Genomic DNA, 20,094 nt, shown 5'->3' on the forward strand with positions numbered 1-20,094 from the left:
TACTTGCAAGGTGGCAGGAACAAAACAGTATCAACGAGCAAGCCTGCCCCAGAACCCTTCGTTCTACTTCCGGGGGCAGGCCTGCTCATTGATGCTGTGCTAGAAAAAACAAGGAAGGCAACCAAGTCACATCAAGGTCTGCGTGGGGGAAGCTCAAAGTGCCAAACTTGGCTCACAACTTACAAGCCAAATACAGTGTAACATGTCAAAAAGCATGTCACACTGTATAATGTTGTAGGGCGCTCTCAGTGTGAACCCTCAGTGATAGGAGCACAGCTCCGACACTTCACTTCTGGGTCAAGGCGATAAGCCTCCACCCACACACCATCATCGAGCGCCCTGTGTGTGCAAGAATCAAAGCAATCAACAATCAAAGTGAGTAAATAAAACTCAACACAACACAAACAACCTGAGCGACCCCCACACAAACCCTGCCAGCCAAACCCCCTCAAAAAGCACGCACAAAATCACAAACAAAATCAAAAACCATACCAAAAAGTGAAAAACATATCCAAAAATAAGCCCTCCAGCCGTCCTCTCTGCTCGTGTTCTGTTGGAGGCCAGGTTCCTGAAGAAGGGCTCCTCCCGAAACCAGCGCGGTTGAACCTTTCCTCCTGGCGCGGTTTTTCCGTTTGTGTGATAGTTTTGGATAAGTATTGCTTATTTTTGGATATGTTTTTCACTTTTTGGTATGGTTTTTGATTTTGTTTGTGATTTTGTGCGTGCTTTTTGAGGGGGTTTGGCTGGCAGGGTTTGTGTGGGGGTCGCTCAGGTTGTTTGTGTTGAGTTTCATTTACTCACTTTGATTGTTGATTGGTTTGATTCTTGCACACACAGGGCGCTCGATGATGGTGTGCGGGTGGAGGCTTATCGCCTTGACCCAGAAGTGAAGTGTCGGAGCTGTGCTCCTATCACTGAGGGTTCACACTGAGAGCGCCCTACAACATTATACAGTGTGACATGCTTTTTGACATGTTTCACTGTATTTGGCTTGTAAGTTGTGAGCCAAGTTTGGCACTTTGAGCTTCCCCCACGCAGACCTTGATGTGACTTGGTTGCCTTCCTTGTTTTTTCTAGTTTAGGATTTGGTTTGGCAAATCAGGAGTGTGTTGTTGTTGATCATTGATGCTGTGCGGCAGCTACCCTGAAGATTTAAAGTACAATGCCAGGAGGAGGTAGGGGGTGGAGTCTGGAGCTGGTGACGGGCCGTGCCACAGGATTCCGCTGAGGCTAGGGCAGAGCTCCTGCCCCCTCCCAACCTAACAGTGTTCCATTGCCTATGTGACAGACAAAAAGGACAAGGGTAGGAAATAACAAAAGGAGTGATGAGGAGAAAGTCTAGGGGAATAAAATAAAAATAAAACAGATAAAAGTCACAAAAATTTTGACAGAAAGATAAGTCTTAAACATCTTTCTAAACTGTAGGTAATACTCAATCTTCCTTAGCTCCTGCCTGTTTGTTAGAGCATATTTGTAGATGTGTTATATTCCTACCTGCTTTCTATTTGGGTCTGTAAAATGTGATAGTTGTCCTGTGGTATTGTTGTAGTGACATAATATTATGTATGTTGTAATCCACTTAGGTTTTTAAGTGGAATAAAACTTTTTAAAATAAATAATTTTTAAAAAATCTAATGCTTGTTAAAATGTATGGAACAGACAGCTCCCACTTATTGTGCAACAAGTGCAGCGCAGGCAGCAGAAGTGCAAAATTTCACACACACCCATCCCCCAATACATAGACACTGCCCCATCAGTCTCACACTTACACCACACCAAGTGAAGAAGGTAAAATGGGCTTCCAAGGATGGGTTGGCATCTACAGTTTATTAAAGGACCCAACAAGGGCCGTGTTTCAGCAGAGTGCCTGCATCAGGCATTAGGAGTCGTCGATGTAAGTCCTTTGTTCCTTCAAAGATTGGTAAGTGTTACCAACACATACAGCAGCTGTACAAACTAGTCAATTGTTTTAACCAAAGAAAAGTTGTCAAAACTGTCCAACAACAGATTGTTCTCTGTCCCACTGAGCAGCAAGCAAGACCATACTTGGAGGCCCACTGTGCTTTTTTTCACTTGGCTTAGTTTCTTGTACCTTGAATTCTGTCTCTCCTGTTCATAATGCTTACATCACACCAGCCATGGGCCATCACTTAGCACAGAAAAAAAAGGGAGCAACGAGTAAGCACATAGGATACCAAATTTTAGAGCCCTTCCTTACCCCACCCTACCATCTTGATCAATTTGGGGTACTATCGGCCAGCTACCTCATTCTTTGTAAGTGAAGAAATGTTTTCCTTTTCCTGGGCCTGGAGAAGTAGAGTGATGTGACATATTAACATAGTAAATGACGGCAGATAAAGACCTGAATGTTCCATCCAGTCTGCCCATTAGTTATTCTCATTAAAAATACATGATTAAATTGACTTGTCTCTTCTTTGATATTGCTGGGCCATAGACTAAAGTATTGCCCTGGATTCCAACTGCTGAAGTTGTCATCTAAGCTCACTCCAGCCTATCCAACCATCCTGTTGTTTGCAGGATATCTACTGTAACGTCTGGCCAGTAACGTCCTCGTGTTCCAAGTTAGTGGAGTTTCCATTGATGCCCTCCCTAGCCCATCCTACACCGAATCACCATATATGGGACACAAACCATTCAAGTCTGTCCAAAACCGGCCTTAGTTTTTTCATTTATACCATTTTTTTTCTAATTAGAGATCCTCTGTGTTTATCCCACACTTTATTGAATTCCATTATCGTTTTCCTTCCCACCACCTCCATCGGGAGGGCATTCCAGGCATCCACCACCCTCTCCGTGAAAAAGAATTTCCTAACATTACTCCTAAGTCTTCCTCCCTGCAACCTCAAGTTAGGCCCTCTAGCGATGGTTCTCCTTCTGCACTGCTGCAAAATGGAGTATGCTAGGACACATGATGGCAGGCATGCACATGCACACAGCTTAGAAGAAACTAAGCTTTGATCCCCAGTCCTCTGCTATACTTCTTTCTCTTTCCCCAAACCTGGATGGCAAGAGGAAAACTGGACTTTTAGTTTTTCACTCCTCAAAGGACTTTGTGACTTGAGGCCCAGATTCTATAAAAGGTACCTAAAGTTAGGCAACACACAAAAATCGAAATTTGTGAATTTTCCTGTCACGAATAATGTGACCATTTATTTTTTTCATCAAAAAGGGACATCTATTAATTGTCAGTCCCGCCCCCAATTTTTTCCATTCATTTTTCATGTACACATAACATCTTATTAATTCACTAGTCTTTAAGCCTGTTACATTAACGGGTGCTAGAATAGATGTGTGTGTCTGTCTTTCTTTCTTTCTCTCTCTCTCCTTGGCCGCTGTCTGTCTCTCTTTTTTTCTTTGGCTCTCTCTCCTTGGACGCTGTCTGTCTGTCTTCCTTTCCCAGAACAAAGCATGGTTGCTGTCGGCCCCCCAGCACACCCCTCCCCCCAAAGCAGCCCCCTTTCCCTCTCCCTCTGGCCCTCTGTTGTGCCATGACTGCCTGCTCCGTGGCCCCCTTCTTTCCCCCCCCCTCCCAGAGCACAGCATGATTGCTATCTGCCCCCCAGCACATTCCTCCCCCCAAAGCATCCCCCTTTCCCTCTCCCCCGGCCCCCTGTTGTACCATGCCTGCCTGCTCCATGGTCCCCTTCTGTTCCCCCCCCCCCTCCCAGAGCAAAACATGATTGCTTTTTGGCTCCCAGCACACCTCTCCCCCCAAAGTAGCCCCCTTTCCCTCTCACCCTGACCCCCTGCCTGCCTGTATTGCTCCCTCTTCTGGCCCACCGGCACGAACCGCTGCTGCTGCTCCTCTTCAAAGCAGCCTGCTGAGGATCGCTGGCCAGCTGTAGTGAACTTCGCAGGCCGCTCTTCACCTCATACTGTCAGGGAACACACCTTACTAAGTGTGCATGCGCGCTTAGGGTTTTATTATAGAGGATAATGGTAACCATAAAATTAAAAAATAACACAAAGCACACTATACGCAGAGAAAATTTTAATTATAATTTATATTTGGGGGGTTTCAAAGATGTCAAGGCAGATGACTTTAAAATATGCAATGTCACCTCAGTAACTATAGAAAAATAGGCATATATAGTGTAAAATATGGACAGCAGATATAAATTCTCAAAACTGACACATTTTTCATATCTTTGCTGTCTGGTGATTTCATGAGTCTCTGGTTGCGTTTCCTTCTGACTGTGTATCCTTTCTTTCTGCACTCAGGCCCAACAATTGTCCCTTTCTATTCTCTCCCTCCTTCCTTCCTATGTCCTTAGTGCCCCCAGTGCCTCCTTTCCATGTCCTTAGTGCCCCCAGTGCTCCTTCCTGTGTCCTTAGTGCTCCTTCCTATGTCCTTAGTGCCCCTTCCTATGTCCTTAGTGCTCCCCAGTGCTCCTTCCTATGTCCTTAGTGCCCCTTCCTGAGTCCTTTGTGCCCCCAGTGCCTCCTTCCCATGTCTTTAGTGCCCCCAGTGCCACCTCCTTATGTCCTTAGTGCCCCTCTCTTACCAAAGTCAACCTGACTGCCTGCCTCCCCCTCACTGCCTTCCAGTCTTTGTTCCATCCCTCCCCCAAACGCCCTCCCCCGAACCCCTTCCCCCAAAGCCAACCAGCCTCCCTCTCTCCCTGCCGCACAGAATATGAGAAAGATGAACTGCAGGTAGGACTACTGCCTGTCTGTCTGCATGCCTCCCTCCCTCCGAAGCCTACCTGATTCTTCTGCTCCCCCCCCCCCCCCCGGTCTGCTGCCCGCTGCTACTTCCTGCCCTTACCGCAACAACTGCAGGAAAGGCATGTCCCAGCACCAGCCCAGAAACCTTCTCCCCGACGTCAATTCTGATGTCGGAGAGGAAGTTCCGGGCCAGCCAGGCGGCGCTGGGATATGCCTTTCCAGCTGTTGCGGCAAGGGCAGGTAAAGCAGGGGGAGAGCCCATTCTTCCGCGATTGCCTGTCCCGTTGTCCCCACACACAGCTTTGGGATGCCGACGTTGAAAACGGGACATTTCGGCGTCCCGAAGCTATGCATGGGGATAACGGGACGGGGGATCAGAAAAAGGGACGGTCCCGTTCAAAACGGGACTTATGGTCACCTTAGTCATGAACCAACTGGATAACTGTACTAGAGAAAGCTAAATCCAACTGCTCAATAATTTGTGTAACGGTATGAAAATGAATTAAAATATAGGGGTTGATATTTACCAGCTTTATTCCCGAATATTGAAGGCCAGGCCATGTCCGGGTACCAGTACTGAATATCCAGGCATACATGGCAGATTAAGTGTAATATTCAAGACTTAACTGGCTATGATGACATGCATAAAAGTAAGACTGTGTTTTATGCCCTCTATTTTATGTGGTTATCTTAGCTGGTTAAGCACTGAATATTAGCACGTAATTGGCCAAGTGCCAACTTGGCCCCCAGAACACCCACAAAGTAACTGATTTTGACATAGGCACTAAGGCCCAGATTCTCTAAAGGGCGCCAATGATGGCAGCCACCTAAAAAGTGACCGCCGATTGCATGTTAATCACATGACAGCGCTCTGTAAAGAATTGCGCCTCCACCAAAGATAGGCACTGGAAATGTAGGCCACCTAACTCCACTTCCAGCTTTAGCCACACCCATAGTGGCATTAGGTAGCCTACAAAGGCACAATTCTGACATATTATATAGGTACCAGTAAGGCGCTCTAATGGTGCGTTTTTTGCCATTTTAAATGGCGTTTGTTAATTTTACCTAGGCACCCCCTAATTGAGTATTTTCAGTGGTTCTATCCAGAGAAGTGCCACTGAGTATGCACAGTTATCCCTGAGAAGTAGTTTACACGGCCAAGAGCCATTTTTAGGCAGATTTGCTGAACATCGCTACTCCGACCGCCTAATGACATCATTCCTATCACTATAAGGTATAAAATGTACGAGTTCCCGCTGCAAATCTTGTTATTATCGAGTGATCACAATGTAATCAACTTTAAACTTGACATCGGGAAAGGGAAACATGCCAAAACCTTAACCACCACCTTAAACTTTAAAAAGGGTAAATACGATCGCATGAGAGCCATGGTAGAAAAACGACTTGAGAAGATGGTGGACAAACTTGAAACGGTAGATCAGGCATGGTCCCTACTGAAAAATACTATCACAGAAGCACAAGATCTCTACATTCCGAGGATTTCCAAAGATCGGAGAACAAAGAGCAAAAGAGAACCGGCATGGCTTACCATACAGGTGAAGGAAGCCATAAAAGAAAAGAAGGACTCTTTCAAAAAATGGAAATGCATAAAGACAACCGAAGCTTGGAACAAACATAAAGATGATCAGAAGAAATGTCACAAGGCGGTGAGGGATGCCAAACAGGAATATGAGGAAAAAATAGCCCAGGAGGCCAAAAACTTCAAGCCCTTCTTTAGATACGTGAAAGGGAAAAAACCTGCAAAAGAGGCAGTGGGACCCCTGGACGACCAGGGAAGAAAAGGGTACATCAAGGAAGATAAACAAATCGCAGACAAACTAAATTCCTTCTTTGCGTCCGTCTTTACGAAGGAGGACACCTCAACAATACCTGAAGCGGAGAAAGTGTTTGCAGGAGAAATAGAAGACAGCCTCACCACAGTTGAAGTGGACTTAGACCAGATATACTATCAGATTGACAAACTTAAAAGTGACAAATCCCCTGGACCGGATGGAATTCACCCAAGAGTCTTAAAGGAATTGAAGGTTGAAATCGGAGAGTTATTGCAAAAACTTGCAAACCTGACAATCAGAACTGGACAGATACCGGACGACTGGAGGATAGCGAACGTCACGCCAATTTTCAAAAAAGGATCGAGAGGGGAACTGGGCAACTATAGGCCTGTGAGTCTTACGTCGGTCCCCGGCAAGATGGTTGAAGCACTGATCAAGGATAGCATAGTCCGGCACTTGGACGCACACGACTTGATGAAACCCAGTCAACATGGATTCAGGAAAGGGAAATCATGTTTGACGAATTTACTCCAATTTTTTGAGACCGTGAATGAGCAAATTGATAGTGGGAAGCCGGTGGACATAATATACTTGGACTTCTAGAAAGCGTTCGACAAAGTTCCACACGAAAGACTTCTCAGGAAACTACAAAGCCATGGCATAGAGGGAGATATACAAAGATGGATAGGCAAATGGCTGGAAAACCGAAAGCAGAGAGTGGGCATAAATGGGAAGTTCTCCGACTGGGAGAAAGTGACTAGTGGTGTACCCCAGGGTTCGGTACTTGGGCCGATCCTTTTTAATATTTATATCAATGACCTGGAAGAAGGAACATCCAGTGAGATCATCAAGTTTGCAGACGATACAAAACTATGCCGGGCAATCAGATCGCAGGAGGATAGAGAGGAACTCCAGAGCGACTTGTGTCGGTTAGAAACATGGGCGGAGAAATGGCAGATGAAGTTCAATGTGGAGAAATGCAAGGTAATGCATTTAGGCAATAAGAATAAGGAATACGAGTATACAATGTCAGGTGCAACTCTGGGGAAGAGTGAACAAGAAAAGGACCTGGGTGTACTGATAGATAGGACCCTGAAGCCGTCGGCACAATGCGCGGCAGCGGCAAAGAAGGCAAATAGAATGTTGGGCATGATAAAGAAAGGAATCTCGAGTAGATCGGAGAAAGTTATAATGCCGCTTTATAGGGCAATGGTCAGACCACACTTGGAATACTGCGTCCAACATTGGTCTCCCTACCTAAAGAAGGATATAAAACTGGAGAGGGTGCAGAGACGAGCAACAAAACTGGTGAAGGGTATGGAGAAACTGGAATACGAGGATAGACTTATAACACTAGGATTGTTCTCCCTTGAGAAAAGGAGACTGCTTGGGGATATGATCGAGACCTTCAAAATACTGAAAGGAATCGACAAAATAGAGCAGAGAAGATTATTTACATTGTCCAAGTTGACACGGACTAGAGGACATGTAATGAAGCTAAGGGGGGACAGGTTCAGGACTAATGTCAGGAGGTTCTGCTTCACTCAGAGAGTGGTTGACGCCTGGAATGCCCTCCCAGAGGAGATTATTGCGGAATTGACCGTCCTAGGCTTCAAGAGCAAACTAGATGCATATCTCCTTAAGAGAGGCATATAAAGATATGGTGGACTATAAATTACTCTTAAGCTTAACAATAATTGGGAAATATGCGATGATACTCTGTGAATAACTCAAATTAGTATACTACTGTGTTTCACAGATATTGTGACTCTATATTCTTATCTTTACATACTTATATATTAAATATTTTTTGGTGATGTGCTCAGACCTGTAACCCAATAAATAGTGTAGTCACTGCATTGAGTTTAACATGGGGACCATCATTGCAATCACCTGTCCCCGGCCCTCCTTAGTAGATTTAAACTTATTCAGATACTATGATAGTACTTATCTGAATGGAGTGGTATTTGCTGTTAAACTGGAGCTGGTTAAATCTCAATGGTGACTGTGTTCAAATCAAATGAAGTGATACTTAAAATCCAATGGTGGTTATATAAATGATCTTCATTTCTCGTCCCCCCGACTCGAGTTTCGTATTCTTCGTCGGGGAGGGACACTGAAAATCTATATCTAAATCAAAATCATATACAAAACATAGTCATTGTTTTAGTTTACTTAACAGTTATTTTATAAGATCCAAGCTTATTATTACCTCAATATTAATAATATTCTTAATTAACTTGTTTAAATACCTGTTGCTGGCTAACTGAGACCAGACACGTTCAAAATCTCCTGGCCATCTGTGAAGCTCTACTGAAACTTGGCGCTTTTAAAGGAAGCTAAGCTGGGAAAAAAGGGGGTGGTTCCTATTAGACCCCGGATGTAAACAGCGTCAGGGAAATGCTACTATATAAGTAGCCACTCGATGTCCACATTCAAACCTGTTGGTTGTAGGGTCTGCCAATTATATATGAACCTCTGTTCTTTTTGGACTATAAATTACGCCAGGTGTACACTTGGCAGGGCCTCCGCGTGTGCGGATCGCCGGACTTGATGGACCGAGGGTCTGATCCGGAGATGGCAGTTCTTATGTTCTGGAATATTCCATTGAAGCATAAACATCATTACATATGAGCAACACCACAATTAGCAAAAGTTTGGAACTCTCTTCCCACAGTGATCCGAACTTCTGCTGAATATACCGTTCTCAGAAAACCACTGAAAGCATGGCTGTTCACAAACCTCAATGAAGGATGCAACTTAAATTAGACTCCACCAAAGATCTACCCTATAAAACTGAAAATACCTCGTAACCACTATCTGTGAATCCAGTATTGTAACTTTATGTACCTAAATGTCTGCAAAATCAGCAATCTGATTGTTATTACGTACGTACGTACGTACATAAAGTCCTCTGTAATGCTGATAGTATCTGTAACCCGCCTAGAACTCTCCCTTAGGAGGATTTGGCAGAACATAGCATAACATAATGTAACTATGTTTAGCTGTTTAAATCATTTTGAACATAACCCCATAATTCAAGAAAAAAACCAACCAAACGGTATAGCAGTGTCATTACCATTTTGCTACTACTGTGTTTCCCCGAAAATAAGACACTGTCTTATATTAATTTGGGGCCCAAAAAACGCACTAGGGCTTATTTTCACGGTAGGTCTTATTTTTTTCATGTACCATGATCATCTCTCCCTTCCTCTCCTCCACCCCAATTCTTCCTCTTTCCTTTCTCTCCCCCACATGTGCAGCATCTTTCATCCCCTCTCACCCATCCCCTTGTGTCTTCCCTCTGCAGCATCTTTCTATCCTTCCCTCCCATCCCTTGTGCAGCAGAACCCTTGCACAGCTTCAATCCCTCCCTTCCTCCCATTCCCCTGTGCAGCATCCTTCTATCCCCCCTTGTGCAGCCGAACCCCCGCTGACCCTTCCATCTCTCCCTCCCATTAGAACACCGCTGACCGCGAGACCGATATACCTTTCAAACGGCAGCGTTGGCAGTAATCTAATCAGGCAGCTTTGCGGCCTTCTCCCGCCAGGGCATTCCTATGCCACATCACCGATGATGTCATCAGCAGTGCAGCACACAGAACGCCCCAGCAGGAGAAGGCCACGAAACAGCCTGATTAGATTGCTGACGATGCTGCCGTTTGAAAGGTATATTGGTCTAGCGGTCAGCGGTGTTCTAATGGGAGGGAGAGATGGATGGGTCAGCGGGGGTTTGGCTGCAAGGCAGGGGGTGGGGGAAGCGCTGCTGCCGACGACTAGGGCTTATTTTTTGGGTAGGGCTTATATTAAGACCTACCCCAAAAATCATGCTAAGGCTTATTTTCAGGGAAACACGGTACTACTCTTAATTAGTTCTATACATTTCTAATTATTTCCTTTTTCATGTTGTTTCAAACGAATGCACATCTTTAGTGTGATGTCGGCGAAGTACAGAATATGTGATCTGCTCCTACAACCTATGTTTCCTCTTCCAGTATTGCGTCGGTGCAGTTGTCAGATGCGGGGTCTTACCAGTGTTCTGTCTTCGTCAAAGGGGAGGAGATTCTGTCTCAGGAAGGCAACCTGAAGCTGGAAGGTAAATGTTGTCATTTCAGTATCCACCTGCTATAGGGGGCTATGGTGAGCCTCTTATCGTTTATTGTGTATAATCCGCCTTTATCTAAAGCTGAGATCAACACACACACACATAATAAAATGCACCGGAAAAAAAAAACACACTTCAAAACATACACTCCAGCTTGCTACACAGTCACAAAAAACCTTAAGAATGGCAACCATCAGTTCTGAACAAAAGTCTCAAGCAGCAAGTACTGGCGAAGCTGCTTCTTGAACATAAGTAAATATGTTTGCTTCGTCAGACATGCAGGCAATTTGTTCAATTCATAAGGGCCTGTTGCCGAAAACAATCTGGTCTTATTTAGTCTCCAATTGGGAACCACCGACTCCCCCACAGTCAGTGATCGCAATGCACGCCCTCTCTTGAAAGAACAGCCGGAAAACAATGATTAGTTAACTCTGATGGTTCCATTTCGAAAAATTTATCAGAAGCCAAGATAATTTCTGATGGGTGACAGAGAGGAAGAACACCAGGCTGGCTACTTGGTTCTTTGATCTGATGATTGTATTTTTGCCATGGAAGCGAAGGGAATCCAAAAGTTCTCTAGGGAATTGGGGGAAAACAGCCCCACTTCAGAAAATATGGACCTATAGCCCCACCCCCAGACCCTCCTAGTTACGCCCATTCCCACCCTAATCCCGCCACCAAGCCCCGACCCTGCTGCCTGCCTTGTCGAGCAGGGAGGAAGTCCGCGCATGTGCTATATGATGACGTCATGCGCGCACTTCCTCCCTGCCCGAACCAGCTTTTCAAAACCCGGATGGACCTCCCGGACATGTTCTCAAAAGGAGGACATATCCGGGGAAATCCAGACATCTGGTATCCCTAAGAATAGGGGCATCAATATGCTCCATGTTATCTGAGATAGGCAAAAGGAGCTCTGGTGTTTACTATCATTACATCTATGAACTTGTAATCGACTGATTTCTGTTGGGAAGTTTAGAATTCTCTCCTCTTCATGCTTCTAGGTCTCCCGATCTTTTTGGAGGAACCCCAGGATCTGCATGTTTTGGCCAATCTGCCCTTTAACTTCAGTTGTACTGCTCAGGGACCCCCAGAGCCCGTACGGGTAGTCTGGCTCCAGGATGGAATGCCCCTGAACTCGCTAATGGATCCCCTGGCTGAGGCGCCTTCAACGTTAACCGTCAATGGTAAGTCAGAAGGAAACATGGTGGGGGAAAAAAGGAAGGAATAACGAAAGACATTACGCCACCTGTAGGAGAAACACACAACCCTATCAAACGCATGCAGAAAAAGCATCAAAAGTATTCTAGGATATAGAAATCGTACCATCTCATCTCTCTAGCTCTATCCCAATTTTGATAAGCAACTGGGGGCTTCTAAATATGTTTCGGATTGATATTCAAATCAGTTTAAGCGGCCAGGAGAGGCGTCTGACTGCTTAAATCACACGTGTAGCGCTGTCTGCTGATATTCAGCGTTAACTGCTAAACTGGTGCTTTTATGGGCAGTCTGGAGGTGGAGTCAGCACTTATGAGGTTAAGAGCTGATATTCACTAACCCCCCTATTTTACCAAGGCGCACTAGCCAATTTAGCGCGCCTTAGTAAAAGGACCACTAAGTTAAGCAGCCAAATCAGACCGCATAAAACTTAGTCTTATGCTAAATGGTGTCTATTAGGTGCTTAAATGCTGAATATTGCATCTAACCACAGTGGTATTGTGAGGGGATGCCCCAGACGCTGTCTTGGCGGGGCGTCTGCACCCCTCCTCCTCACCACTCGCCCACCTCGTCAAATCTTTACCGGTAGCGAGCAGCATCTCCTAGCTGCTGCTCACACTGGCCTCATCTCTCCCTCTGATGTTACTTCCTAGTCCCACAACCAGGAAATGACATCAGAGGGAGAGCTTAGGGCAACATGAGCATAAGAACATAAGCATTGCCTCCGTCGGGTCAGACCAGGGGTTCATCGTGCCCAGCAGTCTGCTCCCGCAGCGGCCCCCCAGGTCCATGACCTGTAAGTGATCCTTTACCTAAATCGTGTATAAGAAGTGCTGTTCGCTGCCGGCGAAGATTTGAAGAGGTATATGGGGGCTGGGCGCAACAGGGAAGAGTGCGGGGGCACATTTTGCGGCGATGCCGGGGTCCACATCCACAGGCACCTCCTTTCCTCGCTTTAAGGCTGCTTAACCACATAAAAAGTAGGTATTCAATGCTGTTGTCTGTTCATGGCCTGGCATTGAATATCGGGGCATAAAGCTGGCAGCGGCTAAAAAAGCCATACACTGTCACCAGCTGAATATTTATCCCTTTTGTTTATTTTTTTCCTGTATGGTTTTCCATGGACTGGAGTGGAAGAGCCCCAGCCACTGTTGCCAATCTCTAGTTGTTGGTTGTTACCCTTTCCTGCTCTGAGTCCCGAGAGCTCTGTTAGCCTTGCTGTCTTTCCCTCTCTGAATGGGGGCATCCAGAAAGGAAAGCTCGTCTCCATTTGGCCATATTTTCAATGATTAACAAGACATTAGGTATGCCTGGCAGCAGGGCATATATTAAGGAGAAGTCGAGGGGGAGAAAAGGCTCTTTAGTCTTCAGTTTTTAGAGGCCTGTTTTGCTCTGTGAGCGTGGGAACTCCGTAATAAAAACAACTAGGAGAAAGGAACCCTTTCATCACCAGCTGGAATGCTCCCTAGCTGACTTCTCCAGCGACTGCTCTAACCGTACTCATAACAAGGGCCGTCTGCCTCTCCTAGAGCGAGATTCAAGTTCTAGCCCCTTCACTGCGGCAGTGAATCTCAACTCAATTTGCGAATCACCTAGGTTTAGGCAGCCTATAAATCTGAAAACTAAATAAATAAACATAACAATATATGAAAACTGTTCAAATGTGATATACAGGATGATAAAAAAATAAAAAGTAACTGCCTACAGTGTTTGGCAGTTTTCTCAGCAACTGCCGTGAATTTCAATGACAAATTGTACATACTTATTTAATCATCATACTTCCGTATTACTACCGTGTTTCCCCGAAAATCAGACCTGGTCTTATATTAATTTTGGCTCCAAAAAACACATTAGGGCTTAGTTTCGGGGGATGTCTTATTTTTTTTCATGTACAACAATCATCTCTCCCTCCCTCTCCTCCACCTCAATTCTTTCTCTTTCCTTTCTCTCCCCCCCCCTTGTGCAGCATCTTTCCTCCCCTCTCATTCATCCCCTTGTGCAGCATCTTTCTATCCCTCCCTCCCATCCTCCTGTCCCGCAGAACCCCACCGACCCTCCCACAGTGAGACTGACATAGTGAACCTCCGAGGCCTCCCAAAACAGCAGTGGTGGCAGCGCTCTAAATAAGAACATAAGAACATAAGCAATGCCTCTGCTCGGTCAGACCTGAAGTCCATCGTGCCCAGCAGTCCGCTCACATGGCGGTCCAACGGGTCCAGGACCTGTGCAGTAATCCATATCCTTCTATCCCCTTTTCCAGCAGGAAATTGTCCAATCCTTTCTTGAACCCCAGTACCGTTCTCTGCCCTATTACGCCCTCTGGAAGCGCATTACACGTTGGGTAAAGAAGAACTTCCTAGCATTCGTTTTGAATCTGTCCCCTTTCAACTTTTGTGAATGCCCTCTTGTTCTTTTATTATTCGAAAGTTTGAAGAATCTGTCCCTCTCTACTCTCTCTATGCCCTTCATGATCTTGTAAGTCTCTTATCATATCCCCTCTAAGTCTCCTCTTCTCCAGGGAAAAGAGACCCAGTTTCTCCAATCTGTCAGCGTATGAAAGGTTTTCCATCCCCTTTATCAGACGCGTCGCTCTCCTCTGAACCCTCTCGAGTAACGCCATGTCCTTCTTAAGGTACGGCGACCAATATTGGGCGCAGTACTCCAGATTCGGACACACCATCGCCCGATACAATGGCAGGATAACTTCTTTCGTTCTGGTTGTAATACCCTTCTTGATTATGCCTAGCATTCTGTTTGCCTTCTTAGCGGCCGCTGCGCACTGTGCCGTCGGCTTCATTGTCATGTCCACCATTACCCCCAAGTCCCTTTCTTGGGTACTCTCATTTAATAACATCCCTCCCATCGTATAGTTGTACCTCGGGTTTCTGTTTCCCACATGTATACATTTCTCAATGTTGAACTTCATCTGCCATCTCGTCGCCCATTCCCCTAGTTTGTTCAAGTCCCTTTGCAATTCTTCGCAGTCCTCTTTAGTCTGAGCTCCACTAAATAGTTTGGTGTCGTCCGCAAATTTTATTATCTCACACTTTGTCCCTGTTTCTAGATCATTTATGAATATATTAAATAGCAGCGGCCCGAGAACCGAGCCCTGAGGGACCCCACTTGTGACCCTCCACAGCCTTCCCTACTGGGGCCTTCCCTCTGCTGCATTACTGACGATGTCATCAGTGACGTGGCAGAGGGAAGATCCCGGTGGGGAAGGCTGCGAAGCGGCTCATTCAGAGCACTTCCACCGCTGCTGCTTTAGGAGGCCTTGGAGTGGAGGTATTTCAGATCTCATAGGGGAAGGGGTTGCTGAACTGACGAGTCCAATTTTTTCTGCGAATCGGACAGCACTACTGTCAGAGACGGAGTTGGGGAGTGTTGGGGCCATCCGGGGGGGAGGGGGGCTTCAGGGGTCGATCTTAACTAGGGCTTATTTTTGGGGTAAGGTTTATATTAGGGTCATCTTTAAAATTCATGCTAGGGCTTATTTTGGGGGAAACACAGTATTTAACAACATTTACCTCCCCCCTTTATAAACTCATAACACGGTTTTAGCGTCAGCCACAGCAGTAACAGCTCCGATGCTCAAAGGAATTCTATGAGCGTAAGAGATGTTACCGCCATGGTCAGCACTAAAAACAGCGCTGCGGTTTTGTAAAAGTAATGCTTAATTATCTTACACTATAGTGATGTTACTGATGTTTTAACGTTACTACCCAGTGAGCGCTAAAAATGTTTGAACTTAAAACGCAATACAATAATGTCATTCCAATTAACGATGTGTCAGAATTTGGCATTCACACTGACAAATTTTCTTCACACTGCTGATACTCAGCCACCATGGCCTTTGCGCCAGAACCTTGTTCACGTAATACCTGGATTCACATTTTCCCCCTCCTTTACCAACGCGTAGCGCGGGTTTTAGCCCCGGCAGCGGCGGCAACTGATCCGACGCTCATAGAATTCCTTTGACTGCCATTACAATGTGAAAGTCTTTTAAATAAATTTTCTGTATGTTATTATATTATCAAGTGCAAAGTTTTCAAATTATTGTTTACAAAAATCTATGTCACTGTGGCATCATTAACGGTAAGCTAGTACCCCCACCCCTTTTTTTTTTTTTTTCTTTTTCAAATAATGATGGTTTTAAAATGTAAACATTTTAGAATGCGCTAAAATTGTTCTGTGGTCTCACTAAAGATAATCTCATTCCACTTATTTATAAACGATCTGGAAATTGGAATGACAAATTAGGTGATTAAATTTGCAGATGACACTAAACTGTTCAAAGTTGTTAAATGCAGACATGCAGAATGTCAAACATTGCAGTCAGACCTTAGGAAATTGGAAGACTGGGCATCCAAGTGGCAGATGAAATTTAATGTGGACAAATGCAAAGTGATACACACTGGGAAGAATAACCCAAAATCACACTTACCAGATGCTAGGGTCCACCTTGAGGGTTTGCGCCCAAGAAAAAGATCTGGGTGACATTATAGACAGTACTTTGAAACCTTCCACCCAATGTGAGGTGACGGCCACAAAAGCAAACAAGATACTAGGAATTAATTAAAAAGGGATGGTTAACAAGTAGTGCATTCAGTTCTGGTTGCTTTATCTCAAGAAAGATATAGTGGAACTAGAAAAGGTTCAAAAAAGAGCGACCAAGATGATAAAGGGGATGGAACTCCTCTCATATGAGGGCTCTTCAGTTTGGAAAAGAGACAGCTGAGGGGAGATATGATTGAAGTCTACAAAATCCTGAGTGGTGTAGAACGGGTACAAGTTAGTAAAGGCTCAAGCAGTAAATTTTTTAATGGCCTTGTGCTAATGACAACATTTGCACAGTAGTACAAAAACTACAAAAAGGCCATTTTTATGGCTGTGGTAAAAAATAGCCTTAACATGCAGGAACGACCTATATAATGTCAAGCTATGGCCTTTGTGTACCACAGCTTAGTCCAAGTGTCCATAAATGGATTAACAGTAAATTTGAGGCCTTGAACTGCATGGGTCAGTGGCCCAAATGGTAGAAAATTTAGGGGGTGGAGCCTCTACAAATCAGACAATGATTCAATGGTAGGTCAATGTCCAAATTTTATGCAACAATACTCAATTGAAGACATAATAATCTTTTAGAATTCTTTTTTTTTTTTTTTCATTTGCTATCTGGTTTTTCTCTAAAAATTTCTTCCTTTTTTAACAAAGGAAGCTTTCATTTCTTTTTTCTTTTTGAGTCCGTTGGGGGGGGGGGGTTTCTCCTTTTTTTGGGGCTTGTTGAATCCCGCTCCTTAACCCAGCGAGCTGACTTGGAATTACACAAGGGGAGGAGGGAAGTGATGGGGGAGATTATTTTGAAGGGATCTTTTTAAGATTCTTTGTTCTCTGGCGCTTTGTGTGATTTATGAAAGAGCTTTTGTGACCACAACGGAACGTGCAAGATAGCAAGAAGGGGAGGGTGAAGGGAGAGAGACAAAAGTCATATCGCTCATTAGAATGTGGGAACAGATACAGAATCGATCCAGTATATGTGCTGTTTGCAGATACAGCCTGTGCCTGGCTGTTTTGGAGAATTTTCCAATTTAATACCATTTTTCTCTTTGGCAGAGGTTAACTGTTGATGTAGACAAAAGAGTGTGTATCATAAGCTGGTGAGGTGTCAGTAAATGTTTTTAGAATAAAAGCTTTACAAGAGGCCTCAGTGATAAGGTTCTAGTGCTGTATCTGTGCCAGATTAGCAGCGACCCCTGGCCTCATTCTTGTCCTATCTTTGGTCTTCCTCCCTAGTCTGGACCTCTGGGTCATAGAGTTGGGAAAGAATCTTGTTATGATTTTTATTGAGATGGAGGCTCTCGCTTTTGACCTTCTAAAATACCACTAAAGTTCCCAAAATATTGTGGTGGGAGGAAAGAGAAAATGGAATTGCAAGGTAATTACATTACATTACAGATTTCTATTCTGCCATTACCTTTCGGTTCAAAGCGGATTACAATAAGAGCTGTGGAGGGAACGGTTACAAAGTTAGATCAGAGGTTGTTTTTGGGAGAGGGTAAGATAGGATCTGAGGTAGGGGAGAGGGAGGTATTCGTAGTATTAGGCTTTATTCAGGGATTTCTTGAAGAGTATAGTTTTTATTTCCTTTCTGAACATCTTGTAGTCAGGGGTTGATATCAATAGGTTGGAGATTTGGTTATCTAGTTTTGCTGCTTGAGTGGCTAGTAATTCCATGGCAGGGCTGACCATAAGAGGGTGCAGAACCTGGAGCACAACACCAAAGTGGGGACTCTTCCCCAGAGTGAGGAGTGGGGGGATGGAGATCACCCTGAAATTGAGATGTGATCAGTTCTTCCTCTTGGTAGATTTAAGTGACCTCCTCGCAGTGATATAGCTAGGACTGAATAGGCCCCCAGTGGAAAAATTAAGATAGGTTCTTCTAATACCATCTCACCCAAGGTAGTTGGGACCAGGGGGTGGGGGTGAACCCCTTCAAAGCTCCAGTAACCAAGCTCTGCAAAGAAACACATTCAAAACTTATACAGAAAACTTACCATAAAAACAGTGTTAACATCCAAGTACTCAAATAAGAACAAAACGACTTTTTTATTAGTAATTATGGTGTCCATCTCGCGTGGGCAAACCCACCCAGACAATCGCACGTTGGAGTTCAACACTATTTTAAAGCGCTACGAGGGGAGGTTTGCGGGGGAACTCCCTCCCCCACTTTACTTAGAAATGTTGGCGCTCCCGTTTGAGGGGGTGGGGGGAACCCCACCCATTATAGAGGAAACAGTAATTTTTCCCTAAAAAACAGGGAAAAAGGCTGTTTCCTCAGTAATGGCGGGGGGTTCCCCACACACATCCCCTCACAGCACTTTAAAATACTGTTGAAATTCAGCACGCAGATGTCCTGCGCATGATTGTCTGGGTGGGTTTGTCCACGCGCGATTGTCTCGCGTGGTTTCGTCTATGAGCTGTAATTATTATTCTTACAATATACAACATAAGAACAGGAAAAAGAAGTAAATCTTACAAACAGAAAATCAAATAAAACACCACTTTCTTCAAGTCCACATCTAAGGAAAATCCATAATTATTAGGAGTCAAATAAATCTAGGTCAAATAAGACATGAAAATCAGTAAAGCACAAGCTAATATCAAAACTCAAATTCAAGAACTAATGGGATCAGCTATAGGTGAGAGACCCTGATTGGTTTACCTTTCAGGAAGTTCTCAAGCTGCAAATGATCCCCCCCAAATAAAATGATCATTATTATAGTCTACCATGGATTTACAAGGAAATTTTAAATAAAAAGTAGCTCAAACGATCAAAACTTTAGGATTTCATTGCAGAATAATTTCCTCCTCATTTGAGTTGATCCAGAAACATCTGGAAAAATCCTGTTAGTCACAAAACATTACTTTCAACTCTTGTTCTTTGGAATGAAGAACAACCAATAATGTCCTCTTACTTATGACATCTTCAGAAGATTCAAGAAATTTGGAGACATCTAAACTCTCAGGAGAGGAGATAACATACATGTCACCCTCTTCCATTACTTTCTGAACCCCAAAAAAGTAGATAATATAAATTTAAAATGTGCTAACCATTCACCGCTCCACGGGGCGTGAATGGCCTTGTCCCCAATCTCGCAGTGACCTTTTTTTTGGTCACCGTTTTGGCGGTAACAACCACCGTGTCATTCTCTACTTCAAAGCTTTAATCCTTACACATAGAGTTTTTTATTCCCAGCAACTTAGGGGGCCTTTTACTAAGGCGCGCTAGCCGTTTTAGTGCACGCTAAACGCTAATGCGTCTTTAGAATATAATGGGCACGTTAGCGTTTAGCGTGCACTAAAACGGCTCGCGCGCCTTAGTAAAAGAGTGGGTTAGTTATTTACATTTGTTGACTATCCCTTACATGCCAGTAAGAACTTTAAGATCTATTCAGGATAATAGGTTAGTACTCCCATCAGCAAATAGGGTTAGGTGGGAATTTACTAGAAATAAAGCTTTTTATTTCAGTGCTCCATATTTATGGAATGGTTTTATCACATGACCTGACATTAGAAGAAAAGATTAATAATAATAATAATAATAACTTTATTCTTGTATACCGCCATACCCAGAGAGTTCTAGGCGGTTCACAGCAATTTATCAAATTATAAACATATCAGAGTTTACAGATAACAACAATAAAGAACAATTGACATAGAATGATGTCGTTAAGGTTAGCTGGAGAAGGGAAGAAAAGGTTGAGGGTAGTGGGAAGGGATATTACAGTAAGA

At 44.3% G+C, this 20,094-nt stretch overlaps 1 protein-coding gene across 5 annotated transcripts in view; it reads left to right on the top strand.

Moving 5' to 3' along the window:
• The window catches only part of AXL (AXL receptor tyrosine kinase), a 246,106-nt gene that overhangs the window by 84,383 nt on the left and 141,629 nt on the right, over positions 1-20,094 (top strand). For all 5 annotated transcript variants that reach the window (XM_033956315.1, XM_033956312.1, XM_033956314.1 and 2 more), the window contains 2 exons: positions 10,478-10,578; positions 11,589-11,771. In XM_033956315.1, coding sequence (XP_033812206.1) covers positions 10,478-10,578; positions 11,589-11,771 — 284 coding nt within the window. The remainder of the gene's footprint in view (positions 1-10,477; positions 10,579-11,588; positions 11,772-20,094) is intronic.

This window comes from Geotrypetes seraphini, chromosome 8 (genome assembly GCF_902459505.1).
Source record: "Geotrypetes seraphini chromosome 8, aGeoSer1.1, whole genome shotgun sequence".
Classification (NCBI taxonomy): domain Eukaryota; kingdom Metazoa; phylum Chordata; class Amphibia; order Gymnophiona; family Dermophiidae; genus Geotrypetes; species Geotrypetes seraphini.